At 38.6% G+C, this 17,243-nt stretch overlaps 1 protein-coding gene across 8 annotated transcripts in view; it reads left to right on the plus strand.

The window, feature by feature from the left end:
- Positions 1–17,243, plus strand: part of UBE3D (ubiquitin protein ligase E3D) — a 179,844-nt gene that overhangs the window by 103,554 nt on the left and 59,047 nt on the right. For 5 of the 8 annotated variants that reach the window (XM_077999705.1, XM_002808392.4, XM_077999709.1 and 2 more), the window contains one exon: positions 9,001–9,139. In XM_077999705.1, the coding sequence (XP_077855831.1) occupies positions 9,001–9,139 (139 nt within the window). Of the gene's footprint in view, positions 1–9,000; positions 9,140–14,172; positions 14,249–17,243 lie in introns of all 8 variants that reach the window. The other 3 variants (XM_077999707.1, XM_077999710.1, XM_077999706.1) reach the window with 2 other exon arrangements.

A 17,243-nucleotide genomic window follows, 5' to 3' on the forward strand; every position in this document is an offset into this window, starting at 1 on the left:
TATACATATCATAAAATTTGTTCTTTTAAAGGGTACAATTCAGTGGTTTTAAATATATTCACAAGGTAGTATCACTATCTAATTTCAGAATATTTCTGTCACCCTAAAATGAAACTCTACCCACTAGCAATCACTCCCCATTCCTCCTTCCAGCCCCTGAAAACCCCTAATCTGCTTTCTATCTTTATGGATTTGCCTATTCTGAGCATTTTATATAAATAGAATCATACTATATGTGGCATACAGATGAGAAATGCCTTAAAAGACATACCAGTCAGTTGCAATATATGGATCTTATTTAGTCCAAACTCAAACAAACTGTAAAAAAAAAAAAATTATGAGTCAGTTGAGGATATTTCAGCACTAACTACAGACTTGATATGAAAGAATTGTTACTTTTTTCAAAGTGTAATAAATTATATTGTGGGTATTCTTTTTAAAATAATCTATCTTTAATAATACATACTGAATTATTTCCTCATGAAATGAATGATATGTTGTCTGGGATTTCTTCCAAAATAATTCAGATGGGTTGGTGGGTAGTGTGTGGAGATACAAATGAAACAAAGTTGGCCGTGTGAGAATAATGGCTTGAAACTGGGTCTTGGGTACATGGGGTTCATTACACTTTTCTCTCTTATTTTCATATTGTATTTGAAATTTTCCATAATGAAAAGTTTTTAGTTTTTTAAAATCTGAAGAAGTAGCTGGCCTCTTTAGATGGACTTCTAATTATTATGTTCTTAATGATATCACTTCTAATTATGCAGTTTCTGACAGGCTTGTTTGTAGGGTTGTTTGTAGGGTGGATTCTCTTCTTCTTCTTTTTTTTTTTTTTTTTTTTTTTGAGATTGAGTTTTGCTCTTGTTGTCCAGCCTGCAGAGTAATGGCACTGTCTCGGCTCACCACAACCTCCGCCCGGTTTCTAGCGATTCTCCTGCCTCAGTCTCCCGAGTAGCTGGGATTACAGGCATGCGCCACCACACCTGGCTAATTTTTTGTATTTTTAGTAGAGATGAGGTTTCTCCATTTTGGTCAGGCTGGTGTTGAACTCCCAACCTCAGGTGATCCACCCGCCTCAACCTCCCAAAGTGCTGGGATTACAGGCGTGAGCCACTGTTCTCTTCTTTAATGAAAGTGTTCCCAGTCTAATTTCTGTGTTCTCAGCGACTGGTGTCTTGCAATGATACAAGCATTTATAAAAGACAAAATTTCTTATTTTTTTTGGCATGAAGTAATACATTTAATTTTGAGACTGCCTTATTGGTATCTTATTTAAATGAGAACCATTTTCCCCATGCTTCTTGATGTGTGGGAGATTTGCCTTGACAAACTTACAGGTCATATGGGCAAAGTTTGAAAGGCATAGTATTTAGGAATTGTGCACTTGAATTCTCTCAAGAGCCCTCTAATTCAAAGAGTATTAAAGACCAATTTTGCCTTTTGTGATTTAAAAGGGTCAAATTTTTCTTCTGTCATTTTCAAAGAAAAATGTTCTTGTGGATACTGTTCATTACTTAATGAACTTTGTTTTGACAAACAGTAGTTTGTGTGTGCATGTTTTCAGGGTCTATTTTTATTTAATTAATGCTTTTGAAATACTTTAAGTATAATGCAGTCAATATGGCTAATCAGAACAGACATTCCAATATATTTAGATGTTTCAAAACGTTGTATTCCTAAGAGTGGCTTATAAGAATTTCAGAATTTTGGTTATGTATTAAATAGGTGAATGTTTATAAAAATTCTATCACTAAGTTGTTGTCATTTGCTTGTTTTGCTAGTTTGAGAGCTTAAATTGATGGGCGTATCATTGGTATAGCTTTGAAATTGAGCATCTAAAATGTACAGGTATAAGCAACATAATATTTCAATATCTTTAATACGCTCTTTGCTTTCTTAGGTTCTTCTAGGTTTGAAGAGTTCAAATTATCTACTAAAATATGAGAAATGAGGTTTAAGTTAAATATTTTCATCTTGAACTCTCTCATACATACCATTTTTTTCTTCTCTACACAATAATATATTGGATTCTTTTTAAATATTTTAATTTGGATAGAGTTGTTATATCATTTCTGTTTGTCATTTTAACCTGTGTTAGATTAAACGACCTCCATGTTTCCTAGAAGACTGTATCACCTTTCTATTTACTCAGGTTCTTTTCTTGATCTTGATTGGTTTGATTCATTCTCAATTTCACCATTTTCGTTAGAAGTGACAGAAAGTGACCTTTTTTCCCCTTCTCAATGCCTCTTTGAAAATAGATAGGCCATAGTTGCTTCTCTAGGGAATTTTGACAAGGCAAAAGTTTAGAAATAAGGATGGTGTGTCCTCTACTTGTATTTTGGTCAGTTAGACTAAGGTCGTCTGACTGACAGTTCTGGTCTCCTAAGAAAGCTTTTCCTCTCTCAGTACTTTAAAAATCACAGAAGTAAGTTTCAACTGATGTTTCATTTATTGTTCCTTTTGAAGTATCTTTCTTATTGACTTATAGTGGGTAATTACTGATTTAGGTCCAATAGTCTGTGATGTCTTTGTAGGAAATACCAGAAATGTTCCAGATTCTGCCCTATGGTTGTTAAAATGCTTGTATCAACAGACATTTGTATTGATATTTAATGTCAGTTGATACTGAATGTCAACTCGATTGGGTTGAAGGATGCAAAGTATTGATCCTGGGTGTGTCTGTGAGGATGTTGTGAAAGGAGATTAACATTTGAGTCAGTGGGCTGGGAAAGGCAGACCCACCCTTAATCTGGGTGGGCACCATCTAATCAACTGCCAGCTCAGCCAGGATATAAAGCAGGCAGAAAAACATGAAAAGGCTAGATTGACTTAGCCTCCCAGCCTACATCCTTCTCCCATGCTGGATGCTTCCTGTTCTCAAACACTGAACTCCCAGTTCTTCAACTTTGGGACTGGGACTGGTTTCCTTGCTCCTCAACTTGCAAACAGCCTATTGTGGGATCTTGTGATTGTGTGAGTTAACACTCCTTAATAAACTTCCCTATTTATCTGTCTATCTTATTAGTTCTGTTTCTCTAGAGAACCAAAACTAATATAATATGTGAGTCATGGGCAGAGTTGCAAGTGACACCTCTGGCTTTGTCAACATATGTCCTAAATTCCACATAATGAGTTTGGTGATTGTTTTAGGATATACTGTATAGATTCAGTATGCTAAGTCATTTCTTCCTCTTTCCATTTTGTTCTCTTTTCTTTATTTCTTTCTCCCTAAATTAAAAAAAAAAAAAAAATGAAAACTTTACCTGAAGTTTTGAGGGAAAGTTACCTGTAGTTCTTACTCTCCTAAACAACTAATTTCATTTTTTATTTATTACTTCCTTTGTTCATATGTATGAATGCTTCCTGTGATTAAAGTAATATTTTATGTGATTGAAATTACAGAGAAAGTTTATAAATCGTAACATTAGAAATAAGTCCTGAGACTCATGAAAAACATACTGTGGGAATAGAAACAGCAGGATGAACATTAGGAATTTGAGCCATATTAGACCCAGCTAGTTTGTCTAATTTCAAAAATAAGATTATTCAAATTATTTTAAGATGAAGTGTTTTGAGATATCTAGAACTTACCCTATAATTTGCCTTTGGGGTTTTTAATCTCTTTGGGTGGAATTAAATAATGCTTAATATACTTTTGCCTTGTTCATGTGAGTATTAAAAAGAATAGGATTCAGATGGTAAAGATCATGCTCGAGATTTTTTTTCCTATCATTTATTGGCTCTGTGATCAAGATAATACTCATTTCCTTTATGTGCTTCAATGGGAATAAAAATTGTTAAATCACAGAATATTTTAAGGATTAAGTTTAAAATGCCAGTGTTGGATTTACATACCATGCAAATGTCTGTAATTACATAGAGACATGGGTAACTAACTTGATAACTAATTGTATCTTTTTTGTGACTGTGGTTATCATTACTGTAACAATGTCCTTCTGTATAAATTTTGATAGTTTGATACATTGGACAGGTTGTGTACCTGACTCAAAGGTCCTGTGAGGAAACTAGGCTCCAGAGTGCCTGTCCATGATCACTCGCTCGTGAGTGACAAGGCAGTGCCAATGTATTTTTATTTCTATTTAAGTGTCCATTTTTGATAGGTCGTACCATAGCCATTTAGCAGCATGTTGAAACTTTTAAGCAGCATTTAAAATTTCCTTTGTCTGAACCAGAAATCACATCAACAGCATAATGTTAACTTGTTTCTGATTACAAAAATAACACTTGGAAAATAAAAGTGTAAAGAAGAAAATGTAAAAACCAGATTATTATTTTCCTGTAGTGGAAACAACTGTGAGTGTATTGCCTCTTCATCTTTTTTTCTCATCACATGGTTATTTTCACTTACTCTAACATGAGCATTTTTCAATGTCTATTTTACCACCTTTCCTAGTCAAGTTTTGAAGTAAATACACACACACACAAAATAAATTAGCATCTTTTTTGTTTGTTTTTTTGAGACGGAGTTTCACTCTTGTTGCCCAGGCTGGAGAGCAATGGCACAATCTTGGCTCACCGCAACCTCTGCCTCCTGGGTTCCAGCAATTCTGCTGCCTCAGCCTCCCAAGTAGCTGGGATTACAGGTGCACACTGCCACCACACCCGGCTAATTTTTTGTGTTTTTAGTAGAGACGGAGTTTCTCCATGTTGATCAGGCTAGTCTCAAACTACCGACCTCAGGTGATCCACCAAATAACTTCTTAAAAAAAGGTCAAAATACTCAACTATATTTTGCAAGCCAAAGGGTTATCTTGCAGAAGAAGTAGGCACTCGCAGATTCAGTTATTAAAATCCTACTTATGGTTTGCTTGGAGAGGATAATATATACAGTGTCCTCAGCAGTCATTGTGGTGTGGTGCGAATAGCGCAGGCTTTGCATTCGGGCTGACCTGACTGAATCCTGGTCCCACTACTTGCTAACTGCATGATGTTGGACAATCACTTAACTTCTCTGACCTTTGGTTTCCTGTCTTTAAAATGGGATGAATGATACATACCATTCAGGGCTGCTTTAGGATTAGAGACAGCAAATATAAGTAAAGTGCCTGACCTGGTGTCTGGATGTGTTAGCCATAGGATAAGTGATAGTCAGAAGAAACCTAAGGCCTTAGGCTTACAAAACTGAAGTAATTTTGTAAAAATTAAAGGCAACCATGTTATAGCCGTAATTAACTAAGTAACTGTGTCTTCAAAATATTTATTTACATAATTTACCATTTTGCCTTTCTCTTGCAAATATGTTACTGCCCAAAGAGGAATGGAAAATGATGAAAAAGTAACTGTCTGGAAATGCTTTCTACCCTGGCAGGCCATGGTCCAGGCTACAGTGTTTACCTCATTTCAGGAAAGTCCAAAGCATGATGGGCCTGGAATAGGTCTTAGAGATTCACTGATGAGTTCCCAAGGAACATTCACAATCCAGGGCAAGAGATTCAATTCAGAAAATGCAAAAACCTTTTCACCACACTTTTTAAAAAAATTCAGAATAGGCTTCAGCGAACCCTATTGTGGGTGGCAGGAGTTGGGGTCAGGGGTATAAATTCTGAAAACTTGAGTTGTTTTATTGAACATAACAAATGTTGGGGAAAATTAAAAAGGTATTTCTTTTAGGCAGTAGGAGGTTAATACCTGACTGTGTCTGCAGAAAAGCAACATTGAGGCAACTTTTAAATCTTTATTTCCAAATAAGACGAGAAAGTTAGAGGAAATCACTCATGTCTGATCTAGAAAGAATTAGAGACATAGACATATCCCAAATAAGAATACTAGTAAGGTATTTGTTTCCTTTATAAAAACTTGCCTAATACCATACTTATATCACTTACAAATGCCTTACTAGTACGTAAGTGATGTAAGTATGGTATTAGGGAAGTTCTTATAAAGGAAGCAGGACAATATCTCTAAGAAAATGATACGTAAGTGGGTCTCACAGGATGAACAGAAATTCAGCAGCAAGGATAACTGCCTTCCAGGCCCAGTTAACTGTATATGTAAGTCAACAGTGGATTATGGAGAGCATGAGGAAGGAGTGTGGGTGGACAGTGAGCTTAGAGCCACTGCACTAGTACTAAGTTTGAATTACGGAAAAGACAGCAACGTTTTAATTTACATTCAAGAGAAATGTCGAAAATGTTATATAATGAGTAAAAGCAAAAAGAATAGCAGAGCCAGTCAATCAATATAAGATGATTATTTTAAACACAGAAAATACACTTAAATGTGCCTTTGCCTATGAAGGAGTGAAGGACATGCCATCTCAAAATATGTCAGATTGGTATATTGATTGTTTAGAGGTGAAAACTTTGGAGAAATTAGAATTTCATGAGGCTATGTGGACGGGATGCCTTCCTGAGCTAGGAGCTTCTGTATACAGAAGAGACACTGAATGAAATTGCCAAGATGATGATGTATATCCCCAAGGAGGAACAACTCTTTTCTTCCCAAGACTGCAAGCCTATTTCCCAGAGGATTAACTACTTCCTGTCAGGAAGGCTAGATGAAGACTTCCTGGAGCTGCCTTTCTTCCACTAACAGGACCCTGGGACCTGTAGGAGCACCCCATTTGGGACTGTGAGGTGCTTGAAGGGGTGTGGACTGGCATCCAGCAGTCACTAACACATAACTGGTGTGTAAAAGGTAGGCATTACATTAGAAGCAGAGTCAATCCTTTTTTTGGAGGTCCCACTGAGATAGGAACTTGGATCACTGGATTCAAAGAAACAGAGCCAATTCTTAAGATCACTTGGTGCCTTAAAGACACGCATTCCAAAGTCTAATGTGGTTGAAGAAAGTGGGCCAGGTGGTTGAAGAAAGCCATGTGGGAGCTCAACAAATCCCAAGGGCTTATTATGATGCTGCAGATGGTCTCCTTAGCATCTCAGCTCTTCTGCAAGGAAGAGCTTGGGTGTTAGGCCTCAGAGGCTGTAAGGTCCTTGGGTTACAGAGCAGGGGAGAATGAAGTTCTGTGACCCAGGGGTGGAGAGTACACTCTAGGTTTGCAGGCTGGTGGTACTCCCAGAGGAAAGCCAAGCTGCTTCTGCTGTGAGCGGATCAGCAAAGAGCCTCAGGCTGAAGGGAAAAGTGCACAGAGGAAGATATTTTACAAATCAGGTCAGTTTAGGCCAAGACTTATTATGCTCTACAAATTTTGAGGGGGGTGGGGAACTTTTTACAAACAAGTAGGGGTCTTGACATGTTATATATAAAGATTAAAATTTTTGATTTTTCTAAAAAAAAAAAAAAAAAATTAAAGGCCAAGGTTTGTCCTTTCCTGCATGCAGCAAGTGATCAAGATCCCTCTGGGAAGAGTACCCTCTCGATACCAAGGTGAGAAAACAGCGCTTATCAGCAGAGACTTGGAATTGGAGGCTGCAATGGACCTGAATAAACATATTTACCTTATCTTCCATCTGTTTTACACACCCCCACACCATATATCTCCAGTGACTCCCCTAGAAAATTTACTTCCTCTAGCCAGATTTTCCTTGTCCTGTTATGTTCCTCATACTTATCACTCTGTGCCTAAAAATGTATAAAAGCATCTTGCTTTGGCCACTTCTTTGGACTTCACTTGCTTGTAAAGATCCCCATGTACATGCAAAACTAATAAAATTTGTAGACTTTTCTCTTGTTAATCTGCCTGGTGTCAGTTTGGCTCCCAGATCCAGCTGAAGAGTCTACTAAGAGCTAAAAGGGCACTGAGAGTGATCTGTTCTCCTCTACACTAAAATTGGACCAGTGTCTTATTCCAGTCCAACTAGTTGGCCAGTGCTTCAAAGGAGAGTGAACTGCATTACCCCACATCAGAAATCTGTTAGCATAATAAGTAATCCGATTGATAAAACATCTAAACCATTTGCCATGACTTGTTCTGTAAAGTGTTTAAAATCCATCATGCCCGGAACTACTGATTCTCTCCAAGTTTCCATTATTCACCACTGATTTGGTTAAAGATCGCTTTTCAGAGAGAAGTTTATAGAAGTGGCAAAAAATACATATATATTTATATAAACAAATATAAATATTATATACATATATCTTTAAAATTAGTGATAAGAGACACTTTGGTCGCAGATCAGATAGGAAATAAGTAAATAGAAAAGTTGAAAACCTAAAACTCATGCTATTCTTATTACTTTATTTTCTCATAATTATTTTTTGATGTTTTCCTTTGCTGTAAGCACTAGATGAGGAGCCAGGAAGCCAGGATTCTAGACCCAGCCATATCGCTTTCTACACATTGCCTCATCTCAGACACATCCTTTTACTTCTCTAGCCCTTGGTTTCCTGATCTCTAAAATGAAAGGATTTTCAAATAGGTTCCGCAGGATATAGCAGAGATGCTTCAAGGGCCACTCTGGAAGATGAAGGGAGGCCTCCTGCCAACCTTTCCCCTTCAGACAGAGCAGCTTCACTTTTATTTGTATTGTAAGTTGGGGCTGTTACAAGATTTTTTTTTTTTTTTTTTTTTTTTGGACAAAAGGATTCTGTCACTTTTTAAAAGTTTGAAAATCACTGAGCTAAATGTTCCATAAGGGCCTATCCAGCTCAGAAAACCAGTTTCATAGCTGTAGAATGGGGATAACAATAGTTCCTTCTCTTAGGTTTCTGAGAGGTAAACAAGATATTACATGTAGAACAGGGCATAGAATGTAGGGAGCATTCAGTGTGTTAGCCGTTAGTCTCTGCCACCCCTTCCCCAGCGGGTCCCACACAACTAAGACAGCATTTCCTGTGACTGCATACTTCAGAGTATGAAATGATGGCCTGAAAAATTGCCTGATCCATCTGCTTTATATCAACAACACCATAAAAATGTCTTGGACATGTTCTCTGTGAATTTTTAATATAGTTTATTTCTAGTTTTTGTACTTTGCCTTTTTCTCTCACAATTGAATTTTCTTCTTTCATTTCAGATTTTTAAAATAATTATGATAATGCATTTTTGAAAGTTAATGTGTTGGTGTGTTCCAGACTTGTCAGCTTGTGGGAAAGTGACATCAGCGTCCACCCGCTAACCCTGCCCTCTGCAACCTGCTTGGAGCTGCTGTTGATATTATCAAGGAGTAATGCCAATCTGCCTTCATCCCTTCGCCATATGAATTCCTTTCAGGTGAGCAATGGCTTCTTTTCTAGGCTGTGATTTCTCAGTTTTACTTGGAATTATTTTTCAAGGATCCTCTCTTTCACAGGAGATAGCCCGTGGAATTTCCCAGTTTCAAATCATAGCAATAAGCATAATGCATGTATTGCTTTGTCTATATGTTTTTTGTTTATTTTTTGGAGGCAGAGACTCACTCTGTTGCCCAGGCTGGAGTAAAGGGGCACAATCTCGGCTCACTGCAGCCTCCGCCTCCCAGGTTTAAGCAATTCTCATTCCTCAGCTTCCCGAGTAGCTGGGACTACAGGTGCATGCCACCACACCTGGCTAATTTTTTGTATTTTTAGTAGAGACAGGGTTTCACTGTGTTGCCCAGGCTGGTCTCAAACTCCTGAGCTCAGGCAATCCAACTGCCTCAGCCTTCCAAACTGCTGGGATTACTGGCATGAACCGCCGCATCCCGCCTTTGTCTATCTTTTTTTAAATAAATGAACAAATAGAGGCTCAGAATTGACTAGGTAATTGTCTAGTTGTGGCAGAACTCACAGCTCTGTAACTCCAGGCTTTGTTCTCCAGCTCCCATCTTCCTTCTGGGAAATGGCCAGAAGATCTGGCAGACACTTGTGAATGCCACCTCCCTTCTGCCAAGTTTGCAGGAGACCCAGGAATCTTAATCATTATTAGTGGGTTTGCTGCTGTTAGCCTGAAGTCAAATTGCCAAATGGATGTTTAACAGGATTGGTCTGTTTAAAGGTGTTCTACTTTCCGAGCCATTTCCCTCTCTCTCCTTAGCCCTCTCCCTTATCACTTCCCTACTGCCCTTGATATTTATTTGTTCTAGTCTAAGTCATTTCTGCAAATGTAGACTGGCCAGCAAGATGACCAGTAGGAAGACTCCCCACCTCCCTCACAGTCAGCTAATTGTCAGATGAGGTGGCAAATGAGAATTAAATGTTAACTTGTGGCTTAAGTTGTGGCCCTATCACTACTACATGTAATTGCACATATCTGCGACTCTTCACAATGGGAAAATACTCACAAGCCCTCTGGTGCTAGTGGTAATACAACGTACGTTGCTGAGGAATATATAAACATGGGATTTTTCTACTTCTGGGTTTTTAATGTATCGTAAGAAAACTTCAGGAGCATTGTATATTGCTTGGTACCTCTGTTATATGGTAAAACAAGATGTGGATTTTCCTATGAATCATATCTCAAGAAATAGAAAAAAACTGCTCCAATCTTATTTACATTCTTCTCCTCTTGGAAATCTGTTACATGGATTGTCTCTGTGATGCTCTTCCTCTTTCTGAGCCTCAGGCACTCATAGAGTACAGTCTTTGGCCTTAGCATGCCTGTTTGTTTTTGCTGTCTGTTGGTCAACTCCAATCCTGGTGTCTCAAAGGGACCTTAAATAACATCTTCTCATTTTGTAGGAGAGGAAATTGAGGTCTGGAGCAATGGATTGAGTTGGCCAGGAAACACTCAGTGGGTCAGAGACCAAACTGGACTCACTCACCGGGGTTACTCCATCTGCCACCAACTGCAGTGCCCACTAAGGTCCTGGAGGCGGAGCGGGTGTGAGTGGTGGTTGGAGACAGGTTATTAGATCTGCCGTAGAATGTCCACAGCCTCCCCATATTTTGCAGTAGTTTGTATTTATGTTATTTATTCATATGCTGCCTTAAACCAGATATGATTTAAAATTCTGTGTATCCATATTTCTTTAAGTTCTGCTCATGGGATTGCATAATGCAAAAGTTTGTATATGCCCACAAACGTTCATGGAGGGAGAGACAAGAAACTTAACAGTTGTATCTTTGAGGAGTGAAGCTGAGAAACAATAATTTTTTATTTCACTCCTTCCCTCATGTACTGTTTGAAATTTGCATGCCATGGGTGAGTGAGCAGCAAGAGAAATGACTGACTTAAAGGATTTTATGGCATATTGAGGGAAATAGGACAGTCATCCATGTCTGATTTAACTTAAGAGTAATTTTATTACAAAATAGCCTCAACACAAGTCTTAAAGAAATTAAAGGTATAAGAGTAATCTAAACCAAATATGGGAGGTTTGAGAGGAAGACCAATCTGTATTTCTTCCCTGCGAGACCCAGGAGGCCTTGCTCCCTTTAAGGATGTCATCTCAATCTCATGGAAGCACAGGTGCATGAAGCCTGGCCTGCAATTGGCGGCATTAGTGTGGTCTTAGCACCTTTAATTAGAGGAGCTCTTAGAGTGGTCTGAATGTTAATTACTCAATGCCCTTTTCTATTGGTGATTTTACTTCCTGTGGTTTTAGTCCCTTTTCTGAATATTACTGTCAGAAACACACATGCTTTCCCAGTATCACAGATAGAGAGAAACTTGGCAGAATCTTATGAGCTAGTTTGGTCCCTGCTATCACCGCTGGAAAGACGTATTCTTATAAGGAACATACCAGGAATCATCTTCCCTATGCAGGTCCTCACTCCCAGATGAAGGATCAGTGAAAATGGAGGAAAGTGTGTGTCAGGATTAGAAAGATGCTCTGCTTTTTCATCTTTGTACCACCCACTTCATCATGTATTATAATGGCAAGGAATGGGGCTTCTAATTTTGCCTGTGTTTAGGATTTTTTTTTTTAATTGGAAACTCAGTTTCATGCACATTTTTTAAGAGCTATATTGGCAAGAGCTATAAAATAGCAGAATGACACTTGTTAAAGTTTGCTTTACATTTCCAATTCTCCTATTTTCTGGCTGAGTCACTGTGAGCAGTGCTTCTTTTTCTGTAAAGCTGTCATTTTAGGATTCACTTGGTGCTCCTGCTTGAGCTGTTATCACTGCTGAATCTCCAAAAGAAGAGTTTATCTTATTAATTAAAACAACATGATATGAAATTCTAACTTCTTAAATTACACTGTAACATTTCTCTCAGGCCAACAGGGATCTCTTTTGGTGGTTTTGTCACAATTATAGCTTCCGCTCTGTTACAGTACCTTACTATTTCTAATGTGATTATAAGCCAACAAAATGTAGGATTTGATTGAGATTCACTGACATATTGCTAAGCGTATACTAAGTTGTTGCAGTAGTCCCAAGAAGATGGATGGACTTATCATTCCTTATCAAGTCACTTCCTGCTTAAAATTCTTGCGTGGCATCCTGTTGCAATGAAAATAAAATCCAAACTCCTTATCTTGGCCAATAAGGCCGAGGAACATCTTGGCCCTGCCTCCCTTTCTGACCTCATCTCTGGCTCTCTCACCGTCACTCGGCTCCAGGCACACTGGCCCTATCTCCCTGTCCTTATCATGAGCTGGTTCTGGCTGTAGGATCTGTGGACTGGCTGTTTTCTCTGCTACTGGGAGAATACTCTGCACCAGGTCTTTGCATGGCCAGCTGCTTCTTGTCCTTCAGGTCTCAGTTCAGGTATCCCCTCTGAGGAGAGGCCCAACCTGACCCCCCTTCTTCACATCACCATTACTCTGTAACCTTACCTTGTTTAATTTTCTTCAGAGCACTTTCCACTCTTTGATCTTGTTCATTTATTTGTTTGCCTTTTTCCTCTACTAAAATATGTGTTGAATGAACGAATGAGGGAATGTCTGTTTTTGTTCAATATTGTGCCAACAGATTTTAGTATAGTGCCTGGATGTAGGAAGAAGTTAATAAATACTGGATGACTGGCCAGATGGCTGGATGGGTGGATGAAGGCACAATTAAAATGCAGATGGACACAGCCATGTGACATTCTAGAAATCTAAAAGACTGAGCTGGGTTACACAGAGGTATGTACAGTACACACTCAGGGCAGAAGCAGCAGCCCTTTCTCTGCTGGGGCAGTACTAGACTCAACAGATAAGGTCTGGATTTAAGACATGTCAACAAAGTTGAGCACAGATGGGTATCCACATTGAAACTGCAACCTGGTGTTTTGTACAAATGAGAAAAACTCAAAGAAGAGTTCAGCCCTTAGAAAGAGCTGGCAAGACTCAGACAAGCAAAATAATCAATATATAGGATGGGACTTTCTGGTTACTGGAGACCACAGTACCACAGTAGGGAATATGGGAATGATGCTCAAGCTTTTGTGCCAGAAACCAAGGCAGTCGGCATTAGAGGTGCAGATGGGTCCTCTGGAGCAGGCAAGTTGCAGCCTGTTGACGTTATTGCCGTTGCTAGTTTATTTCACTCTGTGTGCTTCAGAACTCTGGGGTTAGGTGGCACAAGGCCATTTCCATACCCATCTTGCTGGGCAACAACCAGCTCTTAACCTGAAGTCCTGCAATGGCAGCTTTAAATCTGGGTAAGATGTCTGCAAGGTAGAATCTTAAAAGCAACCAGGTTGGAACCAGGACTGGGCAAGAGCTGCTGGTTTTAATGGCAACTATGTATTTTTCCTAGAATCCTGGCCTGTTGCAGCTAGAAGGAATAATAAGTCTAATAATCTTATTTTTATAGATAAGGAAACACATACCCAAGAAGGTTAAGCTGATATTGGAGACTGAAATTCTGATTTCTTAGTTGTGTTTTTGTGCTACAGAGAGTATGTTGACTTCTCTTTGGGAAGAGAGGGGATTTTTCTATATTTAGCATTTCTCTGGCCAAAGTAGCTCACACTTGTAATACCAGCACTTTGGGAGCCAAAGCAGGAGGATCACTTGAGCCCAGGAGTTCAGGTCCACCCTGGGCAACATAATGAGATGCCATCTCTGTAAAAAATTAAGAAATTAACAGGTGTGCTGGCATATGCCTGTAGCTCCAGCAAATCAGAAGGCTGAAGTAGGAGGATTTCTTGAGCCCTGGAGTTCAATCCTGCAGTAAGCCATGATTGTGCCGCTGCACTGTGGCTTGGATGACAGCGTCAGACCCTGTCTCAAAAAAAAAAATTAGATGTTAATAATCAGACAATAATAATATAAATTATAATAGCTAATTTTTTTGAGTTCTTTCTGTTTTCCAGGTACTGTTCTCAATGATTTGTACTTAGTAGCTCATTTCATTTTCATGACACCTCCACGAGGAAGGTATATTATTATTTCCATTTCCATTTTACAACAGGTGCAGAAACTGAGCCACAGGAGCACAACGTGCCCAAGCTCACACAGCTAATAAGTAGAGGAACATGAGGTACAAGGTCTGGCTCCAGAACCCCTATTCTTAACCACTAAATAATGTTAACCTCTTTTAATAAGGTTGGTTAAATAAAGTTAGATGTTTTTAAGTGGCATGACTTGTCAGCCCCTTGCATGTGCTTAAGGGGTAGTGTGATCCTCCTAGTTGAGGAATATAGTAAACATTATTTCCCAAATGCACTTGATAGCAGGGAGACTTTTTCCAGGGCATTTTATGGGTTTAATGTTTGCAGAACACAGATGAGGAGACACTGTTCTATCTCTAAAGACCCTTATGTACATTCTTAGTGGCAGCCTTCCTTACCTCCACAAGAAGTAGTGCTGCAGTTTTAGAGGCTGATTGTCAGGAGGATACCATCTCTTCTCTTTTGAGACTAGATGGTTGTCCTTTTGGTCAGGGCCTCTTTGGTCAGAATGGCACAGTAGGAACAAGATCTGCCTTTGGCATTCCTTGGTACACACTGAATCAAGCCTGAGGCCCAGAAGGTCCCTGGCTGAGCATTGCTTTCCCCCCCGTACCTGTTCCCAGTTCCATTTCAACTGGCACTCATCCACTCTGTACACCGCGTACCAAAGTAGTAACATGGCAAAGGGTTCTGCTGGTAGATTGAGCCCTCTGGCCAAGCTCTGCCTCTCTCCTAACTTAAGGATTGGCTCCCACTGGGAATGCTCCAGAAGAGTCTTCCTTGGAAAATATACTCAACCAAGATAAGGAAGGAATGTTTCATAGCCTTGGTCCCTGAGTGGAGGAAACCCTTCCTGTTTATTCCCACACCTTACTTCATTAACTCCAGCTCCAACCAGCTGCTCCAGGCTATCTAAATGGTATGGATAGAATTTTTAAGGGCATAGAGCCCCAGGTAGATGACAATGTTTTCACAAACACTTGCCTTTTTCAGATACTTGCAATTCCCATTTTATTTATTCTTAATTTTTATGGACACATAGTAGGTATATATGTTCATGGGTCACATGAGATATTTTGATACAGGCATACAATGCGTAACAGTCACATCAGGGCAAATGTGGTATCTATCACCTCAAGCATCTATGCTTTGTGTTACAAACAATCCACTTATACTCTTTTAGTTATTTTTAAATGTACAACTAAATTACTTTTACTATAGTCATCCTGTTGTGCTAGCAAATATTAGATCTTATTTATTCTTTTTTTTTTTTTTATTCATTAGTCATCCCCACTTCCCCCATCCCTCCACTACTCTTCCTAGCCTTTGGTAACCATCCTTCTACTCTCTGTCTCCATGAATTCAGTTGTTTTAATGTTTAGATCCCACAAATAAGTGAGAACATGTGAAGTTTGTCTTTCTGTGCCTGGCTTATTTCAGTTAACATAATGTCCTCCAGTTCCACCCATGTTGTTGCAAATGACAAGATCTCATTGAGTTTTATGGCTGACAAGTAGTCCGTTGTGTATACGTACCACATTTTCTTTATTCATTCATCTGTTGATGGACACTTAGGTTGCTTCCAAATCTTGGCTCTTGTGAATAGTTTTGCAATAAACATGGGAGTGCAGATATCTCTTTGATATACTGATTTCCTTTCTTTTGGGTACCTACCTAGGAGTGGGATTGCTGGATTGTGTGGTAGTTCTTGAACTCCTGACCTCAAGTGATCCACCTGCCTCGGCCTCCCGAAGTGCTGGGATTACAGCTGTAAGCCACTGTTCCTAGCCGGTAGTTCTATTTTTTTGTTTTTTGAGGAATCTCCAAACTCTTCTTCATACTGGTTGTACTAATTTACATTCCCACCAACAGTGTATGAGAGTTCCCTTTTCTCCACATCCTTACCAGCATTTGTTAGCCTGTCTTTTGGATACAAGTAATTTTAACAGGTGTGAGATGATATCCTGTTGTTGTTTTGATTTGCATTTCTCTGATGATCAATGATGTTAAGCATCTTTTCAGAAACTTGTTTGCCAATTGTGTATATTCTTTTGAGAAATGTCTATTCATATCTTTTGCCCATTTTGTAATCAGATGATTAGATATTTTCCTATAGAGTTGTTTGAGCTCCTTATATATTCTTGTTATTAATCTCTTGTCAGATTGGTAGTGTGCAAATGTATTGTTCCATTCTGTGAGTTGTCTCTTCATTTTGCTGATTGTTTCCTTTGCTATGCAGAAACTTTTAACTTGATATGATCTCATTTGTCCATTTTTACTTTAGTTGCCTGTGTTTGTGGGATATTACTCAAGAAATCGTTGCCCAGTTCAGTGTCCTAGAGAGTTTCCCCAATGTTTTCTTACAGTAATTTTATAGTTTGAAGTCTTAGATTTAAGTCTTTAATCCAATTTTATTAGATTTTTGTATATGGCTAGAGATACAGATCTAGTTTCATTCTTCTGCATATGGATATCCAGTTTTCTTAGACCCATTTATTGAAGAGACTGTCCTTCCCCCACTATATGTTCTTGGCACTTTTGTAAAAAAAATGATTTCACTGTAGATGTATGGATTTGTTTCTGGGTTCTCTATTCTATTCCATTGGTCTGTGTGTCTGGTTTTATGCCAGTACCGTGCTGTTTTGGTTACTATAGCTTTGTAATATAATTTGAAGTCAGGTAATGTGATTCCTCCAGTTTTCTTCTTTTTACTCAGGATGGCTTTGGCTATTGTGGGTATTTTATGGTTCCATATAAATTTTAAGATTTTTTTTCTATTTCTGCGAAGAATGTCATTGTTTAGATAATGATTGCATTGAATCTGTAGATTGCTTTGAGTAGTGTGGACATTTTAACAATATTCATTCTTCCAGTTCTTGAACATGGAATATTTTCCCATTTTTTTGTGTCTTCTTCAATTTCTTGCATCAATGTTTTATAGTTTTCATTGTAGAGATCTTTTATTTCCTCAGTTAAGTAAATTCTTAGTGAGTTTACTCTGTAGCTATTGTAAATGGGATTACTTTACAATTTATTTTTCAAATTGTTCCCTGTTGGCATATGGAAATCCTAGTGATTTTTGTGTGTTCAT

This window comes from Macaca mulatta, chromosome 4 (assembly GCF_049350105.2).
Source record: "Macaca mulatta isolate MMU2019108-1 chromosome 4, T2T-MMU8v2.0, whole genome shotgun sequence".
Classification (NCBI taxonomy): Eukaryota; Metazoa; Chordata; class Mammalia; order Primates; family Cercopithecidae; genus Macaca; species Macaca mulatta.